Source organism: Harmonia axyridis, chromosome 6 (genome assembly GCF_914767665.1).
Source record: "Harmonia axyridis chromosome 6, icHarAxyr1.1, whole genome shotgun sequence".
NCBI lineage: Eukaryota > Metazoa > Arthropoda > Insecta > Coleoptera > Coccinellidae > Harmonia > Harmonia axyridis.
In genome coordinates, this window is record NC_059506.1 from 27,675,374 (window position 1) to 27,699,095 (window position 23,722).

The following is a 23,722-nucleotide window of genomic DNA, read 5'->3' on the forward strand; positions in this document are numbered from 1 at the left end:
TCATCATTCCAAGTTTTTACACCGTTTTTAGCATTTGGTTCGAAATTTAACTCAACTCGAATATTTTCGAGGGAATCGATAGATTCCCTTCACCAAATATTCAAATTGGCATTTTTAATCGACAATCTCTCAAATGAATATATTCCATTCAATATAATATACATTCATAACGCTATAGTAAAATTGTGGATTTGAAAATATATCTCAATCAGACAACGTAATCTAACCATATTGGGGACATTTAAAAATTGTGTATACTCCCTCTATCTATTTTTATTACCCTATGGTATTTCCCGATCATTCCAAACAAAATATTAACCCTGCGTTTGAAAAATAAAAGTGCTTAATTTTACTTAACTCTTCCATGTTCCTCAATTGAGCAACTCAGTGCACTTTTGGAGCCTGCCCTAGGTACCAACGTGTTTTTTAATTCACAATATTGAAACTTTCAAAAAAAAATCTGAAAGTTCAAACGAAAAACTTAATTATTCAGAATACATAGTAAAATCTGTTTACAACAACCAATGTAAATCGTAATGGGTTTTCCAATAGATATGATACAATTTAAAAATAAGATGAAGACAATTTTTTTTAGTTGCGTTATTCAGGAACGTTTTTAACATAGTGTGTTTGTCACTGATGAAACAACAATTTCATGTCCTTAGTTTGACCCTTCTGTCGAAGATGAACGATATTTCAAAACTGCAGTTATGACAGCCAGCAAAAAAAAGAATATAAATATATGTATCTAAACTAAAAAATAATAATTTATGAACATATTTCTACTGAAAACAGGTTGTCTAGTCACCGAACAAGCATGTATTGTTTAAATATCCACTAACTGACATGAATAATTAATATACGCATTGAAAGAGTTGAATCAACATTCTGTCATACATGGAATATGATGTCATTGGTTTCACCGAGAAATTGATTTTCAATTCTCTTTTGTGGTATCAGTTATTTATTCCATCGTTCGACTCGAATTTTTTATGATGCCGTTTTGAATTGTAATGAGCGACACAAATACGTATTTGGTGGGTGTTTGCAAAAACGAAGGCAGGAAATAAACAGCTGAACGCTCATAGAATTGTGGGTTGATGTATTTATTTGTTGATATGAAACTTGCTTTTAGTGTATTTTTATATTTTTCCAAAAATACGAATGACGAAAATAACATTGGAAATATGTAAAATTATACAGAAGAAAAAGTTTTACTTCCATAGTTCATATATATTTTTATATAAATACTGCACCCCATAATTATATAGTGTGTTCAGAAAATTCAGATCGACTGGAGGCTTTTGAAACTTCACAAAGTATTTTTCCAATAAAATAAATTCTCATCATATTATATCAGAATTTCTCTAGGATGTTATTAGGCCAATTGGAAAGTCCTCGGTCTGATGACATATGGTGGTGCTAGTATTAAATCTATATGATTTTTAGTTAGTACCAACCTTCAAATGATACGTGTCAAAATTTGACAGCCGTCCGACCATTAGTTTGTGAGATATTGCGTTGTGAGTGTAGCTACTCTTGTTATTTGAAAAAAGAAGGAAAAAAATTAATTTCGTGTGCTGATGAAATATGCTTTTTGGAGGGAAAAAATAAAGTTGAAGCAAAATATTGGCTTGATGAAGGGTTTCCGGGGTCTGTACCAGGAAAACCAACCATTATTGATTGGTATGCTAAGTTTAAATGTGGTGAAATGAGCACCGCAGACGGCGAACGCAGTGGACGCCCAAAAAAGGAAGTCACCGACGAAAAAATCAAAAAAGTTCACAAAATAATTTTAAATGAAGTGATTGAGTGAAGATATCATCTGAACGTTTATATCATATCATTCACGAATATTTGTACATGAGAAATCTGTGTTCAAAATGGGTGCACACAATTGATCAAAAGCAACAATGTGTTAATAATTCTGAGCAGTGTTTGAAGCTGTTTAATTGCAATAAACCTGAATTTTTGCGTCTATATGTGACAATGGATGAAACATGGCCCCATCATTTCACTCCGGAGTCCAATCGATAGTCAGCTGAGTGGACTGCATAAGATGAACCGAATCCAAAGCGAGAAAAACACAACAGTCAGCTGGCAAGGTCATGGCAGCAGTATTCTGGGATGCGCAAGGTATAATATTCATTGATTACCTCAAAAAGGTGTCACAAATCAATGAACACAATGGCAAAATTGCATGAATTGGGTTTCGAATTGCTTCTGCATCCACTGTATTCCCCAGATCTGGCCCCCAGCGACTTTTTTCTGTTCTAAAACCTCAAAAGAATGCTCGCTGGAAAGGAATTTAGCACCAATGAAGAAGTAATAGCCGAAACTAAGGCCTATTTTGAATCGAAAGACGAAACGTACTACAAAAATGGTATCGAAAAGTTGGAAAATCGCTATATCGCCCTCGAAAGCAACTATGTTGTGTTGAATAAAAAAATCGAATTTTGCCAAAAAAAATGTGTTTTACTCTGTAAGACCGGGGACTTTTCAATTGACCTGTTAGGTACACCGAAACAATCGTAATACCCTTGACAAAACTGTCATTGAATCATCCACAGTCATCTAAGCAAAGAGTTCAATGCAATTCCTAACGAAGCAAAAAAATTCACGATGCAAGCGCAGACAGTGGAAAAGCAATTGCATTTTTCCACATCAACGGATAGTTGTTGGGGTTTGTGGTGAACTAGGCGAACCGTTTGAATGCATCTTTGATAAGAGCAGAGGAAATAAGATGTTTGAAAAAGGATTTGCCACGAAGATAGATTAGTTCTTCAACGCACTTGGTCTGTTTTTAGTTGAGGTAGGTACTTTGTTTCTCAAGCTATAGAATTGACGGATAAGATTCTACAACTAGAAGGATCAATACGGTAGGTATTTTATACACTTCGTTATTATCTCTCAAATGTTCGCAAATGGACAAAGTATTGCAAATCCAGATTTAATTTAAATCATACTAAAGTTTGACTGCTCAAATTCAAAATCAATAAGTTTCTAACATTGCAACAAGTTTTATTTTTTCATGTTTTTACTATCAAAATTTACATTGGGATAACATTTTGTAACCGTGCAGTTTCGAACTTATTCCGAGTTCGAAACTTCAAGGTCACTCAATGTAATTAAAATAAAACATATATTAGGTGTAAGGGATGTACAATAGCAATTTGAAGGTATTTTCTTGAGGTGATATCCAAGATAAGTGGAAATGCTTAATTCGAGAACAATAATACAAGTATCTACCATTAAATCTACAAGAAAAATCGTGATTTTGTATCTACCAAGTAAATGTTTCGAATTAAAATAAATAATAACAGCTGTACTTATTATATAACTCTTGTAAAAAATCAATCAGTATTATATTTGCGACGAAAAACGATTGATAAACAAATCGACACCATAACAACTCACTTCTCATATATGCCTATATACAGTTAGGTGGTATCCAAGGGTGTAATAATTACATGGAGCACTTAAAAGCTCCTAACGCCAGATCTGTGCATTTTTCCAAATTTCAAATATGGATTCATTTTCAATTATGAAACTGTCACAGTGAAATTTGGCGAAATGCAATATGTACTTTTAATACTAGAAGAAATAGAAACAAATATTAAGTGTAAGGGATAGACAATAGCAATTTCAAGGTATTTTTAGTGATGATGTCATGAAAAGTGGAAACCCAAAGTCGAGAACATTAAAACCACAAGAAAAATGTATCGTTTGTTCTGAAATAAAATAAATAATAACAGCTGTACCAATTATATAAGAAATTGTTCTTTCAGGAAAAATCAATTAGTAGACAACGTTTGGGTCAAGACATTTGTTCCTAAATTAGAGGTACAAATAAAAGTGGGGGATTCCTTGGATAATTTTTGGAGTAACATGGGAAGTCAAACGCTTTCTGTTCGAGATACAGGGTGTTTCTTGTAGTCATAATTTTTATTCGATTAAACAAGTTTATCGAATTTCCATGAATCATTGCTACAGATCGTCAAAATAAACACCAAAACAAATAATCAATTCTTCACAGCGTACCAATTGTATTTTTATGATTATTTGGATGATTTCCCTGAGAATTTTGAGATGAGTGTTTGCTTTTTTTATTGAAATCGGTAGCAGACAATACAATAAGGAATAAAGGAGTTGAGTATCGAATCAAACTTTTTTTCCACTTTTTTTAACTACCAGTAGTCCACCAAAAAAAAAGTGCAGAAAAAATCTGTCCTTCCATTGTAATCCTTTCGGCATCTAGAGTCAATCTTTGAAACCCTGAGATCACATGAAATTCTATATAAAAATCGTTCACTTAATCCTTTACACATTCTAAATGAAGTGTCAAAATTTGAAGGAATTGAAATTTTTTGAGAACGACTTTCAACGTAAATATGAAACCAAAAATAAATAGTACCAACAAGTACAAGTCCATCGTTTTATACATCAACCAACATCAAGTGTCAATTGCTTCAAGAACCAGCTTGATGGACTCTTTTTTTCATAATTTCTTTTTCCTTGATACTTCTTGTGTTTTCACGATATTTTTACTCGTATCTCATATATCAAATTTCTGATTAGTTTTTGTGGGGTTATATAGGCTTCCTCACTTCTCTATTGCAATTATGATAATAATAATCGAAAATCCAAACACAACTCACCAGAAAAAAAAAATCTTAAATCCCAATAAAGCACCAAACACACGCACCACTCAAACAACCAAAACACCAATAGGTACTACTACCCGGCACCACAAAAACACCTCGGTAACAACAGTGTGTTCATTCACAATTTCGCATCTACGTACAATTCTCGGGTGTGAGCAGAATACGCGTTTCCACAGCGAGAGTACTTTGATCACTGAGAGATTCCACAGGTGGATTATCTTGCTGGCTGTTCCACGAACCAATGGTACCGAATGGGTACTGATGTCAACCTACGGATCACCTTGTAGCCGATCTCACGTAGGTGGTACCCGGGTTATCACGGGTACCTGCTTTGTTTTCCGCGGGGTTCTGCGATAATTTGGACTGTTGCCTGGCGAGGATTTGGTTTTGGTATGCTTGTCGATGGTTCCTTTTGGTTTGTTGTTTTCGAATAGTTTGGGCTCTGGATTTCGTGTGCGTTCGGCTCTCGTTCCCTGAACAGTTCACTTTATAATTTCGTCATAATGTCTGTAAATTCAGAATTTCAAGCCTCGAATGGTCTTAAACGATGAAGTTCGAATCACTGTTAAATTATTGGTCAAATTAAATAATGTTCGATTGCTCGTGAACAGGGTAACTCTTGAACAAAAATTTGGTGGGAAATTTTCAGGTTATAAGTTCTAAATAACACGGTGTATTTCGTGAACGAATATAATCCCACTAGGGGTTCCGTAACTATGTTAGCCACAAAGTGGCAGGTTTTTGAATAGGACGAGTGATAGAATGAGCCATCTACACCATTATGCATTATGATCTCTAGTTCACTGAATTTTAATTGAAATTACATTATTATGCATAATAATCTCTAATTCACTGAATTTTTATTGAATTTAAAATGAATATTTCCATAAATATTGTCTAGAGATTTTTGCATTGAAAAATGTTGGTGAGCAGAACTGTTTTCTGTATCACAAATTTAACAGATAAGAGATGATTCTGTAACAAGATAGTTACAACTATCAACAAATGTATAATAATGAAATATAATCATAAAATATGTGTGAAATTGAGATATTCCCGCACGATTTTGTTGTAGAAGGTATGACAAAATAAACGGATTTGCCACAAAATTAGACAAAAATAGTATTAAGTTTGCAAACTTCCAGTGGTCCACCAAAACAATTTTCTGGAGTAAAAAGTGGGTACCCACTATTCCAGAAAAAATATCACCCCATAGATTTTCAATCTATATAGGCATATCACGTGATGTGAACTCTAAATTGAGAGAAATATGCCAAATTTTATTTGAATATCTTGTGGAGTGCAGAGGCCTGTTTCTCCGTATAGGTGTTTACCACTTGTGTTTTGGTTTACAGTATACATAAGCTGACATATTTATATTGAAGGGCTTCTTCTTCATACAAAAAAAAACTTTTCCATCCTTCCTTTTCAATAAAAGTTGTGGATGCATTCATTATAATTAAATCTGAAAACAAAAAAGAGAAGAACCAGAAAGGCGTAATACATAGTTATTTCCATTGTGTCATTAGCGATCCATTCTAATAAAGAATCTGAAACTGAATGGATAGCTTGGACAAATTTATAAATTTAAGAACTATTCACCAAGTGGTCAATGGTGTCTTCTACACCACACTCCCATAATAGGCTTTCAATAGAATGTCAGTTGAAGAGCATACTATTGTAAAGACCATGACCCGTCCTTAGTCGATTTAAAGTACACCAAATTTTCCTAGGGAGATTGAAACCTAGAACTTTCTCTGAAGGATCAAGGGTCAGACTTTTGTTGAAGACATTATAAAAATTCCATTCCGAACGCCAAATTTCCTTGGCAACTCCCTTAAAATGAAGGAAAGTATTAATTCATAAAAGTTTACTTGACTTCAACCTGGTAATTCTAGTATCTGAGAGATAAGATACAATTGGAACTAAGTTCGGTTTAAAATGAAATTTATTCCAAGATTTCTTGACTGCAACGTGTCTACTTATATGAGGGGGAAGTATTTGTGATAGCACTGGTAACCAATGTAAAGATATATATCTAATAGTTCCATTGATAATTTCCATAGGAAAATTTAGCTGTGCATTGAACCAAACAGTATACAGCAGCAGAAAAAAACAAGGCCAAAGGCTGCCGTAGGAAGAGTGCTGACATCAGCATCCATGAAGAATCAGCTAATCATTCCTGGACTTCAATGTCATATGTAAATTTTCCAAGTGGACTTTGAAATTCAAAGAAGAATCAAGTTTAACTCCAAGATGTTTGAGAGTATATGACTATAATTCAAGACGGAATTATTGAAAAGTACTTTCAATTTTCTATTTTTTGGATTATTCAAATAAAAACAGAAAACTTATGTTTTATGTGGATTAAGTTATAAAGGCCACTCAAGAAAATAATTTTCCATGATTTTTGGATCTTCATTTGAATTATTTTCAATAATTTCGAAATCAGAATGACAAACCATAAGAGCAATATCATCATATAGATATATATAGCATAGATACATTTCTCAGATAAGGTAACAGGGATGTTACACAAGTATAAATTGAATAGTATGGGAGATGAAACTGATCCTTGTGGAAGTCCATTATTCAACGTTTTGAAACTACTACTTTTGTCATCAATCAAAGAAATAGTAAGAAGTAACGAACTACTGTATAAAATTTCAAATGAAAACAGGAAACTTCTAAATAGAAATAAAATTATTTGAATTAGGGCATAAACGTCACTTAAGAAAATAATAATTTTTAGATCTTCATTTAAAGTATTTTACGTATTTTCCATAATTCCGTAATCAGAATGACTAAACACAAGAGCAATATCATCGGTATAGATTAATTTCTCAGATGAGGTAGCAGTATAAATTGAAAAGTATGGGATACAAAACCGATCCCTGTGGAAGCCCATTATTCAAAGTTTCGAAACTACTATTTTTGTCATCAATAAAGCTTGTAGAACTTCCTAGGACGTTCCACTTTCTCAAGCACACCCGTTTCAACGACAAGTCTGGACAAACGACCGGTAGGTGTGCTCGGACATGTCTGCCTGCATTTCCAACTTATTAGGGACGCTCAATTAGACGTATGTCATTAGAAATGGTGCTGTGTAATCGATCGAGAAGGCGGTGGAAAGTGAAGGAGCGTACGCAACGCCGTCTCTTCGAGGAAATGGTTCCAATTCTGTTCTGTCTTATGCAATTTATATTCAAATCGGCATACGATCATTTGGCAATCGCATTGTGTCTCAACGTTAGACGATAATCGATCCAGTTACGGTCATCCGAAATCGAGGTGGCTGATAAGCTACCGGTTGATTTCATTCTGGCTACCGTCCGGAGTGCTCTGACGAAATCGTAATTGCTGATTAGTAGTCCAAGATCGCAGGGTTGGCTGAATAGTATTGGTTCATTATGGAACTCGAAATTTTTTAAATATGTGACGACAAAAAGCAATGAGACATAATGTCTGTGTCAAGTGGAAATTGTCGTCACAATACATAATATACAGGGTGTCCCGTAAAGACCACGTCAAACCGAGGGAGAATGTAGATCAAAGGATGATCCACCTGCTATGACAAAATTTCCATTATAAAAGTCTTACCCTTTTCGAGATATTTTTTTTTTTGAAAATAATGAATTTTTGCCCTTTTTAATAGTTTTGTCCTTACGGTTGGTATAATTTTACATCTTTCTGGATAATTTTTTCAGTAAAATATTGCTGAAGAATGATTTTAACGTTTACATTTTTTGATAAGATCATTTGGAGCGACGAGTCTTCCTGTACCAAGGATGGGTACTTGAATCTCCACAATTTGCAATTCTGGAATATCATAAATCCACACGAGGTGAGAGAAGATAGATCACAATATCGATTCAAGATCAATTTATGGACTGGAATATTTAATGGTGCAATTTTGGGCCCGATCGAACTGCCGTCATCACTGAACGCAAACAATTATTTGGAATTTTTAACCAACCAGCTGCCCATTTTATTGGAAGATGTGCCAGTGGCGCTGCGACGTAGTCTGTGGTTTCAACATGATGGATGCCCAGCACATTACGGACTCGAAGTTACCGCACATTTGAATGGAACTTATCCCCACCGGTGGATTGGAAGAGAAGGTGAAATTTTGTGGCCTCCTCGTTCACCTGACCTAAATCCTATGGACTTTTATTATTGGGGCTGCCTAAAAGACAAAGTATACGCAACACCCATACGTGATGAAGCCGAATTGAGAGAACGCATCCGCAATTCGGCTTCATCACGTATGGGTGTTGCGTATACTTTGTCTTTTAGGCAGCCCCAATATTAAAAGTCCAGAGGATTTAGGTCTTCATGTACCTATCCTTGGTACAGGAAGACTCGTCGCTCCAAATGATCTTATCAAAAAAATCTGGATCTGCATGATGTTTTCCAAAATTTGCCGGCAAAATTGAATTTCGTTGAGGTGAATAATGATGCGAATAATATTTTCGCAAGTAAACAATTGCCATTGTTCACTAAGCAATGCAACATCGAAGATTTCTTAATAGAATTGACAAACTTGATTTTGTCAGAAACGTACCCATTTGGATAAAAACAGCCATATCTTTTTTTTTTTTAACAAAAATGACTTGTGTGATACCTCTTTGAAATCACTATAAAATAGACAATTTATTGGTGTAATGTGCAGCAGTAGCTCGGTACATTTTTTTTCCACTACGATGGTCTAAACTTCATGAACAAAATAATCCACTACCAAAATTTCCAATAAAAATATTTCTCATAGCCGCCCTTTAAAATTTTCGGAGGATGTTTTTAATGTAAACGTTAAAGTCATTCTTCAGCAATAATTTACTGAAAAAATTAACCAGAAAGATGTAAAATTGTACCAAAAAGGGGGAAAAATTCATTATTTTCGAAAAAAAAATATCTCGAAAACGGTAAGACTTTTATTATAGGAATTTTGTCATAGCAGGTGGGTCATCCTTTGATCTACATTCTCCCTCGGTTTGACGTGGTCTTTACGGGACACCCTGTATATAATATATTATATATTTTGTAAATAAATATAAATGTTCGAGATACTGGCTGTTTATGTATGCGCTCAGGAGTCTCTTGAAATGAACCGCAAGGGGGCACATACCTACATCACCATGGACAGCCAAACCACGCTGAGATCCCTGGAATTATACTGCCGGGAGTCTCTGTTGACTTGGGGGTGCCGTAACATCATAAAGCAACTGGCCAGAGGCAATAAAGTGACTATGGGAACCAGGGCACTGTAGGGTTGAAGGAAATGAAAAAGCTGACGAACTTGCAAAAAGTGCATCAAGGTTAAAACCTGCTGGACTTGAGCCTTTCTGTGGGCTAGGAAAAGACCAATATAAAGCTGCGGTCCAGCTATGGGAGTTGAACAACAGGATAATCCACTGACTTGCACTCCTGGACTTGCTCAGGTAAAGAAATTCGTGACGATTTCAACTACCTGCGCCAAAAAGCTCTTGAAGCTGTCACGAGCCGAGCTTCGGGTGATGGTGGGACTGCTGACGGGGCACTGTCGGTACAAACATCATATGTACCGCATGGCAAAGTCAGCAGATGAGATTTGCAGGTTCTGTGGATCGGAAGCAGAAACAGCCGAACACATGGTATGAAAGTGTCCAGAGCTGGCTGGCTTAAGAACCATTCATATGGTTAAGCCGTTCCTGGATACCTGAGAGGTAGCGGCCGAGTCCCCTAAGGAGGTTTTCAATTTTATTGACGTCATTGACGACCTCCTTGGGTTCCCATGAATGAGTAGGGTAGAGAACAGAAGATCTGCATGGTCGCAGTTTCCGGAAGTCTTACCGAACCACAATGACCCCAGTTCGAATAATAATAATAATATAAATATACCTGCATTAGTGTAACAATGGTCTTTAGTGGTACTTATGCTTAGAAATCTCTCATTCATAGTGTTCTCATAAAGATACAATAGAGAATATCTTTCCCTACACTAATTAGTATGCAGGTACCATGATACCATTGCGCAGGCATACAACTTAGAGAATAAGAAAAGGAAGAAGAAATTCACGGTGTACAATATGATTTTATGATTGTAACCCAGGTATAAAACTGGGGAAAAGAAGAGTTCAGGGAGAAAGTTACGAGGTGAGGACCAGGTTGAGTTAGTAGAGTGTTCAAGGATGTTTCCAAGTGCTGTACCACAATGAAGTTCTCGTTTGTCGTCCATCAGTGCTTTAATAATCCTCATGAAAACTTGATCTCCCAAAAATACATTTGAAAAAAGGTGATCCCGTCTCTAGGATAGGTTGAAGAAAAAATTTTTACACATTTTTCACGATTTTGTCGAAACTATTGGCAACATTGTATTAAAATGTCCATACGAATACGTTTTAGAAGCTCATGCATCCCATGGATTTGTTTTCTTACTGACTCTCAAAGAAGGCTCTAGTTACACGGTTCATACCAAGAAGTATTGAACATATTTAGTGTACAACTTTGCTTCCGCCGTTTTGCAATAGATGGCTGTAGTGGGAATACATAGGTCGTAGATGTCATACAATAAGTTTGGGTATTCGTCAACATAACGCCATTGAAATAGTATTGGATTTGTGTTTGCATCATAAAGTTATTCTCTATTAAACATGTCAGCTTACGAGCCAAATTATCGTCATTTGTGGGAGGTTTTAATTTTCTGCTTTAATAGTCGTATATGAGAATCTGGTGCTGAGACTCATCGAATGCTTTCAAATACCTATGGTGAGGCCGCAATAAGTGAAAAATTCAAAAATTTCAACTTTCAACGCCCCAAGAACGGTGATTTTGAGGTCGAAGACCAGCATGGCGGTCGAGGAAAGAAGGTTTTCGAAGTTGCAGAATTGGAGGCATTACTTGATCAAGACTCGTGTCAAACGCAACAAGAATTGGCAGAATCGTTGGGAATGACGCAACAACCCATTTCAAAAAGCCTGAAAGTCAAAGGAATGATTCAGAAACAAGAAAATTAGGTGCCGTACAAGTTGAAGCCGAAAGATGTTGAACGGCGTTTGTTTGCTTGTGAGCAGCTGCTTGCAAGGAAAGACGGAAGGGATTTCTGCATCGCATTGTGACTGGAGATCATTACGATAATCACAAGCCCAGAATATCATGGGGATATCCCACGTCGACGGCCAAACCGAATATTCACGGTTTCATATGGTCATGCTCACTATTAGGTAGGATCAGTTCGGCGAAGTGAATAATGAGTTATTAAAACTGACTGAAACAACCACAGGCGTTACTTTTTGGTGTAATATTTATTGAAATTCCTGTGATTGGAACAGTAACTGAAGAGAATTAAAGATAAAAGTCCAAAGTCCTGAAATACTTCCATAATATAGACATATTATATTGATAAGGGTTTCATAATGTTTCGTTTGTTGTGCCTTTTTGGGAAATTCAAAAAGAGTTGATTGTTTTCGTATGAAGTTTCGTATGAATACTAAATTATATAAGGCTTCATCTAAGCCGAAGATAACTCCTCATTCTGAGGAATATTATAATAACATCATTTTTATGTAGTCAGTGGAAAACCGTTGTTCCTTTGATAAACCCCCAAAAAGAGGGGTTTATTAAAAACTTATACTATATAACCTCATTGCTCATTATATTCATCAGTATTGATATTCTTGTTAAATCAAATTCTGATCGATCGATAATAATTTTCGTTGTTTACTTAAAGTTAACACTGTACCAGTGTGAATATGATATGTTATTACCTCAATTCCTTTCATACAGAATTTGTAAAATTTCATTGAACATTTTCTAATATTACTTGTGTAGTGTCTCATCGTCAAATATAAATTAACATAAAACTATGAACTTAAACATATATCATTTCTTAGATGTGATCAATTAATTCACTCGAGGAAAGAGAAAAAAGAAGAAGAATTATATACGATTCGACTCACCATAAGAAAAATGTTGAGGAGGGGATGAGTCTGCAAGAACAGTTATTACCGATTGTGAAATTCTCATTTGTGTTTACTTGTTCGTTTAGTGTTTTTGTCTGTTTCAAAATGGCGAAAAAGTCTGTCGATGAAAATTTCATCTTTAGAGCTTGTTTAGGTTGTTATCAAGTCAAGGTAATATAATTTTTAAACTTGTTCATTGAATAAAAAATTTTTAATGACATCACATCGTCTGCTTTACTATGTTATCGTTGTGATATCATATTTTTTTATTAAACGTTAAAGTCGGGAACTCCAGAAGATACTCCAGAAAGGCTTAAATCTTGAACCCATTTTAAAGAAATTGTATATTTCTGATTAATTCGATTTTATGGTTTGAAAAAATTATCCGATTTCATCTCCTTCCGTTCTCAAGATCATTTATCGCATTCCTTAGTAATCAATAAACAGTTTCTGACAAACGCATCGTTCATATAAAGGGGGGTTTACACGCTAGTATTTACGCTTTTCTTCGCTTTTTCTAAGAAATCATGAATATATTCAGAAAAAGGAAAAGAATTCATCAAACATATCGAACACTCTGGAAAAATACCCAGAAATTTATTCAAATTAATATTTCAGACACTAAGTAAATGAATTAAATTCAAAATTTCTGTGAATTCTTTCATTATTTCAATGATTTTTTAGTCATTCTCACTTACCGTTCGCTGAACGGTAAGTGATTTACTTACTGTTCTGGCTGACTTGGTGTCAGGAACCTTTGAGCGCTCGCTAATTCAAGTTTAATTTTAAGATCGTGTTCTGTTTTCAGAGTTTCGGGGAATTTGACAGGCATGGCTGCGAAAATTGTGACCCATGTCTAAAAATGAAAGGCAATCCAGATAACATTCGCAAGTATACGACCGAAGACTTTGGTGGGTGAGTCTTTTCACTCTCATTTAGATTTAATGAAATGCTGTTAAATTTTGTTTTTTCTTGCAGGATGGTTGCGAAAACGCCGTCATTTGGTTCCGCCTCCGTATCCGTAGGGTCCAGTAAGTTGAAAATATGCCTTTCAAAATTGATTTGATTCCTTGTTTCTATTTTAATGTTGTGTTTATGTGCAAATGAAATATTCCATAAATATCGTTTAGTGATTTTTGATTTGAATGTTGATTGGCAGCACTGATCTGTATCACAAATTTGATAGATAATCGATAAATTCGTGACAGGAGGGTTACCAGTACCAACATATAATAATGAAATGTACCTAACCATAAAATATGTGTGAAACTGATGATATACAGGGTGTCCCATAAGTGGCACGTCACAGTGACACCGGAGGTAGGTCAGCTAAAGAGGGACCTAACCAGCCTAACATGACCCCAGTAAAAGTTGCATGGTTTTCGAGTTATTACCAAATTACGTTTTTTAGTGAATTTTCACCTTTTTTAACATTGTCAGGGTCAGAATTCTGCTGGAAAGCTCTCGAAGCTTATTTTTTTTGTTGTAATGGAATCTTAAATAGTTATTCAAGATGACATGAGTATGATTCTGTCAAAAAGTTATGTGGATTTCCGTAAATTAATGGATAAATCTTGATTTCAATTGCTAGCAAAACGAGAACTTCGACTTTGGACACCTGCTGTGAAAAAAAAATCCTTGAAACAAAACGAGCAAGTAACATCAAAAAATTGGGCATTTTAGACAGATTTAGAAATGGTACAATACACGAATCTTATGCCCATAAAACTAGGTATTTTCATCATTTTAGCGATGCCCTACTTAACTAAGTTGAAACTAGGAACCCCGCTATCAGGTAATTTTGCCGCTTGCTATGACATTACATTTGATACCGGGCTTTGTTATTATTTGTTAAAGTCACAATAGGGAAAAAGATGGATTAGGGGAAGCGAAAAAGGAATATTATTGAAAAAAAAGGTAACTTAATTAAAAACAGACTTAACTTTCGATTATTTATTTAATTCTTAAATCTAACTTACAGTAAATGTTCAAACTGTTTCCCTCGGACTCTAATGCATAAATGACACCGTTTTATAAAATTACGATTCAATTTTCTTAAACTAATTTCCGATATGGTCCGGGCTGCGTCGAATACGCGTTCACGCAATTCTTCCTCGCTTCTTATTGACGCAGCCCGGACCATATCGGAAATTAGTTTAAGAAAATTGAATCGTAATTTTATAAAACGGTGTCATTTATGCATTAGAGTCCGAGGGAAACAGTTTGAACATTTACTGTAAGTTAGATTTAAGAATTAAATAAATAATCGAAAGTTAAGTCTGTTTTCAATTAATTTACTTTTTTTTCAATAATATTCCTTTTTCGCTTCCCCTAATCCATCTTTTTCCCTATTGTGACTTTAACAAATAATAACAAAGCCCGGTATCAAATGTAATGTCATAGCAAGCGGCAAAATTACCTGATAGCGGGGTTCCTAGTTTCAACTTAGTTAAGTAGGGCATCGCTAAAATGATGAAAATACCTAGTTTTATGGGCATAAGATTCGTGTATTGTACCATTTCTAAATCTGTCTAAAATGCCCAATTTTTTGATGTTACTTGCTCGTTTTGTTTCAAGGATTTTTTTTCACAGCAGGTGTCCAAAGTCGAAGTTCTCGTTTTGCTAGCAATTGAAATCAAGATTTATCCATTAATTTACGGAAATCCACATAACTTTTTGACAGAATCATACTCATGTCATCTTAAATAACTATTTAAGATTCCATTACAACAAAAAAAATAAGCTTCGAGAGGTTTCCAGCAGAATTCTGACCCTGACAATTTTAAAAAAGGTGAAAATTCACTAAAAAACGTAATTTGGTAATAACTCGAAAACCATGCAACTTTTACTGGGGTCATGTTAGGCTGGTTAGGTCCCTCTTTAGCTGACCTACCTCCGGTGTCACTGTGACGTGCCACTTATGGGACACCCTGTATTCCCACACGATTTTGTTCTACAAGGTTTGCGAGTTCAAGCGGGTCTTCCACAGAATTAGAGAAAATAATTATGAAATTTCTATATCTTATAGAATCTGTACCGGGTTTTCCACCATAATTTGACCCCCCCTTTAACTCTGTTACTAGAAGTGGTACAAAAAATATTTTCTACGGAAGTTTCACGAAATTTACTAGTGTTTTCTGAAATGATTTCACGAAACGAAATATATACGAGTGGGCAACATATTGATTGCAACTTCATTTTTTCAAATGGAACGCCCTGTATATTTTTCTATTTTTGACTAGATCTTTTTACCCTGACTTCGAATATATAACATGTTTGGTCTATCTCTCTTATTCTGAGTACCACAGAGTTTCAAATTTCAAGAACCACCTGGCATGCTCAGTAATCAGTTTTCAAATTGTAGGCTGCGATAATTCAAAATGCCCTTTTTTGAGTTATCTCGTTGGCAACGATATGACATACGTTTCTCACTAAAAATTCCTTATTCTTCCTTATTTTTATTGTTCTTCATATAAAGTGAAAATAATTCAAATTTTTCCACTTCTGTGTAGAAACTATTCAATGAATAGATCTATTCAATGACTGACGTATGTCATATATGCCAACTCAAAAAAGGGTATTTTGAATTATCGCAGCCTTTCACATAAAAACTGATTACTTATCTTGCCAGGTAGTTCTTAAAATTTGAAACTCTGTGGTACTCAGAATAAGAGAGATAGGCCAAACATATGTTATATACTCGAAGTCAGGGGAAAAAGAGCTAGTCAAATATAGAAAAATATACAGGGTGTTCCATTTGAAGAAATGAAGTTGCAATCAATATGTTGCCCACCCTGTATATATTTCATTTTGTGAATTATAATAATATAATTATAATATTAATATTGAAGCAGACAATTGAAACCTCCCACAAATGACGAGAATTTGGCTCGTAAGCTGACATGTTCAATCGAGAATTCCTTTATGATGCAGACACAAGTAGACTAATATTTCGATTTTCGATGGCGTTATGTTTACAAATATCTAAACTTATTGTATTACATCTACGATCTTTTTATTTCGATTACTACTTACCGCGACAGCCATCGATTGCGAAATGGCGGAAGCAAAGTTTTACTCCTAATTATTCTTGTTTCAGCTGAAGGTGTGCCAGGAATGTACGCTATCACATGTAATGGCATTTTAGAACAACAAAAAATACAAGAAATGCAGCAGATGGGGTTAAGGACACCAAAAAATCTACTATTAGATTCGCCAAGAAATCCATTAAGGAATTCACCAAAAAATTCCCCAAAAAATCCACTAAGTATGACTCCAGAAAGTTCACCAAAAAATCAACCAAGAAGGTTACGAAAAAAAAAATTTCCGATAATTAAATTATGAGAATTTTAAAACCAACTTTTCAGTTTATGTAATTTGAATTGAATTAATTATAGCAGCACACAAAATCAGACAAATGTCGCAGATATCTTTGTTAATGGGCGGAAAGAGACCAAACTATCGCCGATAGTAACATTATGTGTATGAATATTTAACTTTATGATCAAATTTTCTATTTTATATTACTTGAATTAAATTAACAATATATTTCAATCTCTAGTGTGATTATTGAAGAAGAAATAGACCATCTTATTGCATCAATGGCGAGACGTGTTGGGGAGTGTATAGATAATCGCGGTGGACAAACTAATTATTAACGAATTCATTACAAAAAAAAAATTGTTCCCCCCTTCGTTTTTTCCTCCAAATTTATATCATTTACTCCTTGCTATACTATCTGTTTTACCAAAAAAAAATTTTGAATTTAAATAGCTCCTTCTGGGTGTTGCAGTTTCTTTGTCAGTGAGTATATTTTGGATAGAGATCTCCTCGCTAGAAGTAGAGATGGAATATTAAAAACATTAAGACTATGTTTCAGTCGGATTTTAAATTATGATGAGTTATAAGGCATTGATCAATTTCACTTAAAATGTTTATTTTTTTCAATTTAATTAAATTTTTTTGAATTATAGAACCTGAACATACCTTACGTCTAATTATTATTTTGTGGTAGAGAACTACATATTTAACAGAATCCTCTGGAACATCATCAGGTTATGCCAAATATAATAAAATATAATAAATTTCATATTTCTTTATTGACATAAAATCGTCATATAAACTGGTATAAAAAATTTGAATTATCAAAAATATACAATAAGAAAATGTAAAGTAGACAAAGACTAAGGAAATAAATAACGGTTATACCACTACTATATTTGACCACTTCTATCTCTGTTCGAATGAATGATTCCTAGAGCTTTCATCAATTTTATTTTTTCTGGTGGCAAAGTCCCAACCACAGAAATGGCATACATTCCAGGTACACAATGATCTAAAAAAAAGTATAACTGTTAATTACATATCGAGTTGAAAACACACACTATCTATAAGTTTAGAGGGAGTATAAGCAATTTTTACATGTCCCTAACATGGTTAGATTACGTTGTCGAATTGTGATATATTTTCAAATCCACAATTTCACTATCGTTATGAATGTTTTTGATAATGAATGAAATATATTTATTTGAGTGATTCCCGATTAAATATGCAAATTTGAATATTTGGAATCCGATATTTTTCCTAATTGTCGAATTTATAATAAGCAGAATATTTATTATTTTCTGTATCTACCTACTGAAATCCAAGGTTTAGCAACTTTTGCTCTCCTAGTGTCATAGTTTGTTTCACGTTGTTTGGCGTGCTTGAAGTTTGTTTTCAGAAATTCTGATATATTTAGGTATTTATTTCAATATACTTTGATAGTTCATGTTAGGGACATAATTTGCTTACTGAAAATGACATATGCTCCCTTTATTTATGTTTATTACTCTGACGATGGCACTAATTAATTAATTAATCAATAACTCTTCCACGAAAAACCTAAAAAATTGAAAATTTCAAGGTTAAGCTTGTTAATTGACAAAATCTGAATTGGGGTTCCGTGAATAGCCCCGTTTGAAATGAAATATTGTAATTAGATGCGAAATAACAATTTCAAGCTTCATGCAAAAACACCCCATGAGGAGAGCCAATATAGTGTCCATAAGAAAAACAATTGACTATCGCGTTTCTGAAACAATGGAAAACAGAAAAAAATCTGACGACACGATTAGAATCTCTATATATTCGATATATACACCCTGTTTATATAACAGTTTTGCTGTCAACAATAGACGCATGAATAACGAGCGTTCAAAAGCTCCTGAATTGATTTTTTACCTGAAATAGTAAAGTAACAAAGTGTAAAGTATATTCTTTCTTGTTTAGTAGTTTGTTTGTTATTATTTCAATTTTTTTAACTCACCTAATCTCAGCCATTTGCACACCCAACTATTTGAGGGTTCCATTATTCCTACCATCCTAAAAATATTCAAACTCTATATTTCTACAAGGCGAAAATTGTCATCGGTTAATTTTTCTGAATAATTTTTTTCGTATTTTGTAAAATATGACCTCCTGAACAAGAAAGTCTATGTGCACAACTCAATCCTATGACTAGTTTTCGAAATGCAGGGTGTCGAATTTAGAAAATGGCATTTCTCTATAGTTACATTTCTCATAGAAAAACATCTTGATGGAAAACTTTTGCGACAAATATTGCTGACCCTTTAGGTTATAACTTTAGACGTGTTTTTTATAAAAATTATTGTCAGATACGGGGTGAGTCAAACCTTATTTAAAATGAAATTGTTTGAGTTCTTCATTCACCATGTCATTGAAAAAGTCGTTCATGAAAATTTCCAATTTTTTGTCAAATATTGCTTCCCCAAGGTAATGAATTTAGACAAGTTCTCAATCAAAATTTTGTTAGATACGGGGTGAGTGTCAAACATTATTCAAAATAAAATTCGTTTAGTCCATAATTCACTCTGAATTACGTTAAAAACCAGTCTAAAACCATTACCTTGAGGGTAAGCAAAAGTGTTTCATTCACGATGTTTTCCAACGAGAAATATTACTTTGAAGAAATGTCATTTTCCATCTTCGACACCCTGCATCTCCAAAACTAGTCATAGGATTGAGTTCTGCACATAAATTTCCTTGTTTAGTGGGTCATATTCTACAACATATAAAGAATTCAGAAAAATTGACTCATGACAATTTTTTCATTAGACTGCCACCTGGTCCTTAGAAAGACTTACCCCGTAAAATTCTTACTGGTATAAACATCAACGTTAGCAGCATTTTCTTTGAATTGTAAAAAACTTTCGCAATTCTCACAGCCGTCATTGGCGAATTGCTCGGGTGACTGAAAAAAGAAATTGTCACTGGGGTTTTGTAAGTAGTTTCAGGTGTTTCATAATTGTGTTATATGAAATATGTGATAAAATTAATTAATTAGAAATATTACTTATTTGCCTAATTCCATGAAACTTTTGAAATTGGAAAGGGCAAACAATATCTTTAATTTTTGTGAAACATACATCATTCTTGGAATTTTTGATACAAAAATTCAACCACACAATTATAAAACACTTTAGGTAATCACCTTAATAAGTGAACAGCCTATACAAGCTCTGTTTCCACGTATTCCATCGGGTAAATTATTAACAGACATCTTGGAATATGGACTATAATAGTTGCACGCTAAAATACACAAAGAACTGACAATCACAATTGAAAATGGTGAGATATGAACATATTTATATTCACTTTTTTATCAAGATGTATAGGTGTAGGTTAATTCTTTCTTCTTCGTATGTTGTGGAACAACATGAGGTGTAGGTCCAGTCAAACTAAATGGAAAAATGAGCTAAGTCTGCATTTATTCCTAACCTAACAAGCTGTATTTTCGTGCAGGACTTGAATACGTCTTTACAAATGCTCTGAAAAAACACTCATCGGTGATATAATGTTGTTTTTATACAAGGCAAAAATACTTGTTTTTTCGCGCATATCTTTGAAAGGGTGACAGCTACCGAAAAAGTAGCAACGTTTGGAGTTATTTCGATTTTAAATCTATAATAATAATTTAAGTATCTTATACTTCCGGATTATACTGTTTTTTGGACGAGTACATAGTCAATAGTGTTCCATTTTCGATGCTCAATGAAAGCATCTCAAGAACTATAAGATTTAGAGACAAAATCATTAAGGATCCCCACTCAATTTTTTTGAAAAAATAGGCGTACAACTTTGCTTCCGCCGTATTTTTCCGAAATTCGAAGCTTAATTGTAAAAAAACTGGTTATACTCTTTAATATCTCTCTTATTACTCTTATAATCTTTCGGACATCTTTTGAAGCGATCCACGAATCAATCCAATTTTTAACTTCTTCATAAAACTGGAATAGCTGGTCAGCCAGGCCGGCCAGGCCGTATGTCATTGATCGAAACAAGTGATAATCCGAGGCAGCAACGTCTGAAAAATATGGCGGGTGGAGTAGGACTTCCCATTTCAACGTTTCCAAGTATGTCTTGATCACTTTCGCAACATGGGGTCGAACATTGTCATGCTGTAAAATCACTTCATCATTTCTCTCGTTGTATTTCGGCCGTTTGTCTTTCAATGCTCGGCTCAAGCACATTCATTGCGTTCGATAACGATCGCCTGTGATTGTTTCAATCGATTTAAACAACTCATAATACTGGTCCCACCAAATACTGAACATGACTTTGAAACCGTGAATATTCGGTTTGGCCGTCGACGTGGAAGCATGGCCGGGATATACCCATGATTTTCTGCTCTTGGAATTATCGAAATGAACCCATTTTTCGTCTCCAGTCACAATGCGATGCAGAAATCCCTTCCGTCTTTGCCTTGCAAGCAGCTGTTCACAAGCAAACAAACGCCGTCCAACATCTCTCGGATTCAACTCGTACAGCACCCAATTTCCTTGTTTCTGAATCATTCCCATGACTTTCAGGCGTTTTGAAATGGCTTGTTGTGTCATTCCCAATGATCCTGCAAATTCTTGTTGCGTTTGACTCGAGTCCTGATCAAGTAATCCCTCCAATTCTGCATCTTCGAAAACCTACTCTTATCCATGCTGGTCAAAATCATCCTTCTTGAAGCGTTGAAACCACTCTTGTTCTAATTGTTCTAATAGCAGCCTCAACATAGGCATTTGAGAGCATTCGATGAGCCTCCGCCGCAGATTTCTTCATATTAAAGCAGTCGATTAAAACCTCCCGCAAATGACGAGAATTTGGCTCGTAAGCTTTTCAATCGAGAATAACTTTGTGATGCTGACACAAATCGACTAATCTTTCGATGTCGTTATGTTTACAAATGCCTTTTCTTATTGTATGACATGTACGATCTATTTATTTCGACTACCACTTACCGTTAAGCCATCTATTGCAAAATGGCGGAAGCAAAGTTGTACACCTAAAATTTTTACAATTTTCCCATTCCGTTCTCCGTGAAAATCAGGCTCATCATGTATATGAATGTTAGCAATATGAAACAGTTTTTGTCAAAAACAAGATCCAACTTAAGATATTCTAGCATTCAACAGTTGTCAAAAACCTCTTCTAGCTGAAACTTCCAAAGTGAAGTAAACAGAACCAGAAAGGAAATTGAAAAAACTGTATTCTTAGTAGACGTATAAGGTTACACCGCATGTTACAGTTCTACCAGGCCCACACCGGCAATATCTTGACATTCCTGACAGCTCGTTCCATCTAACACAACCTCGCCATTGTTATTTTATGATTGTTTTATTGAAATATTCTAATGGTCAACCTGAATCATTCCAGTACGCCTCTGCACTTCTACGCTAAAGCTCCTTGAAAATCGCTAATGGCTTACGTCATATGTGTAGGAGGTTGTCGATGCCAAATTCAATATTCGAGTGTTTATGTTTAAGAAAGAGGCTTATGAAATGATATATGTAGGTACCAGTTGGATCCTCTCAAAATGATAATTAATTACAGATAGGTACTTGGGATTAAGATTAATGAAACATTTAATGTCTTGAAATTTGAAGTCATTGACATAGGGAGCAGATAGACCTTGCCAAGAACAGATTTGAATACTATTGATTTTGTATTCAGGTACTAATGAATTTAAATTTCTGTCTTTTCTATTAATTTTAAATCGAAACTTTTAACTTTTCTGAAATGGTATTACTAGTCAGAAAATAAACATTCCAATGTATTATATCGCAAGACAATAATGATAGTTATTATTTCCAATCAATCATAATGGAGTTATAACAACCATCAATTTTTTAGCTTCACTTTATCCGCGAATGATTTAGTCATTTAATTATTATTTCTTTTGAAATTTTGAAACAATTTTTAACTAGATCCAAACAAAAATATGAATTTTCTCAACTTGAAATAACTCTTTTTCCAGGTGGGTTCAGAGAAAACTATGAAAATTTCTTTTTTTTATTGAAACAAACAAAACCTATATAAACAATTGAAAAAAACACTTATCTATTGATTTTTTTTTTCTATTCAAACCAATACTTCTTTCTTCTCTCTTTCTAATTCCAAATTCTATTCAAATTCCATATTCTTTCAAAATAAAACTCCTTTTCTATACTACTTCGATGTTATAACTCCAAATTATTTCCAATTCCAATTTCCCCTTTCAATGCCAATTCCAAAACTCTTTCAATATCTGTATGATTACTTCTTCAACTCGTAAATAACTTATTTCAAACTTCAAATTCTATCGATTTCAAATTTATATTCTCAAAATTAATCTCCTTCCAATGTCTCAAAATTTCTAAAGAAATAATAATTAATCTACATTAAAAGATTTCAGTAATAGAAATCATAACAATTGGCACCCAACGTGGGGCTAGATAGTCACTAAATCATTAATTCGATTTCCAATTTGATTAAATTTCACATTCCATATAAATTATTTCAAAATTTTTTAAGTAATTTTAAGTTGTTGTTAAATAATTTTTCTGATAGAAAAGATAGGTTAGAAAGATTAGTTAGGTTGATTGTTCCTTATTAAAAAATATATATATATAATTCTAAATTTTTGGAATTTTAAAATTTTATTTTTATTTGTGACTAGAATCCACCCTAATTTTTCAAAATTTCAAAAGAAATAATAATTAATCTACAGTAAAAGATAGATTTCAGTAACCGAAATCATAACCTAATTGTAGCTAAATATATAAAATATATATATAAAAATATAAATATAAT

General features: G+C 34.0%; 3 protein-coding genes across 4 annotated transcripts in view; 1 reads left to right on the top strand and 2 right to left on the bottom strand.

Annotated features, from left to right (window-relative positions):
* The window catches only part of LOC123682758 (serine/arginine repetitive matrix protein 1), a 132,055-nt gene extending 127,154 nt beyond the window's left edge, over positions 1-4,901 (bottom strand). The window contains exon 1 of the mRNA XM_045621538.1: positions 4,659-4,901. The gene's annotated coding sequence lies outside the window, so the exon portion shown is untranslated. The remainder of the gene's footprint in view (positions 1-4,658) is intronic.
* Positions 4,902-12,613: 7,712 nt separating this feature from the next.
* Positions 12,614-17,155, top strand: LOC123682064 (transcription elongation factor SPT4-like). Its single transcript, XM_045620459.1, has 4 exons — positions 12,614-12,772; positions 13,410-13,516; positions 13,580-13,632; positions 16,701-17,155. The coding sequence occupies exons 1-4, from the start codon at positions 12,623-12,625 to the stop codon at positions 16,943-16,945; spliced, it is 555 nt and encodes a 184-aa protein (XP_045476415.1). The 5' UTR covers positions 12,614-12,622; the 3' UTR covers positions 16,946-17,155.
* Positions 17,156-17,681: 526 nt separating this feature from the next.
* LOC123682488 (transcription elongation factor SPT4-like) lies at positions 17,682-20,394 on the bottom strand. Of its 2 annotated transcripts, XM_045621123.1 has the most exons (5): positions 20,258-20,394; positions 20,094-20,208; positions 19,747-19,853; positions 18,909-18,964; positions 17,682-17,936 (listed from the first exon to the last, which is right to left on the bottom strand). In XM_045621123.1, exons 2-5 carry the CDS (start codon positions 20,160-20,162, stop codon positions 17,815-17,817), a joined length of 354 nt encoding a protein of 117 aa, XP_045477079.1. In that variant the 5' UTR covers positions 20,163-20,208; positions 20,258-20,394; the 3' UTR covers positions 17,682-17,814. The 2 variants fall into 2 exon arrangements, with proteins under 2 accessions (XP_045477079.1, XP_045477078.1); XM_045621122.1 differs by having other exon boundaries at positions 20,094-20,383.
* Between the last annotated feature and the right edge of the window lie 3,328 nt (positions 20,395-23,722).

What these genes read in the sequence shown, in the direction of transcription:
- LOC123682064 (XM_045620459.1), top strand. Translation starts at nt 12,623, where the DNA reads ATGAGTCTGCAAGAACAGTTATTACCGATTGTGAAATTCTCATTTGTG. An exon ending in TAGGTTGTTATCAAGTCAAG is followed by an intron (nt 12,773 to 13,409) that starts GTAATATAATTT and finishes TTCTGTTTTCAG; the next exon opens with AGTTTCGGGGAATTTGACAG. An exon ending in ACGACCGAAGACTTTGGTGG is followed by an intron (nt 13,517 to 13,579) that starts GTGAGTCTTTTC and finishes TTTTTCTTGCAG; the next exon opens with GATGGTTGCGAAAACGCCGT.
- LOC123682488 (XM_045621123.1), bottom strand. Translation starts at nt 20,162, where the DNA reads ATGTCTGTTAATAATTTACCCGATGGAATACGTGGAAACAGAGCTTGT. An exon ending in ACCAGTAAGAATTTTACGGG is followed by an intron (nt 18,965 to 19,746) that starts GTAAGTCTTTCT and finishes GAATATTTTTAG; the next exon opens with GATGGTAGGAATAATGGAAC. An exon ending in GTGCAAATGGCTGAGATTAG is followed by an intron (nt 17,937 to 18,908) that starts GTGAGTTAAAAA and finishes ACTTTTTTTTAG; the next exon opens with ATCATTGTGTACCTGGAATG.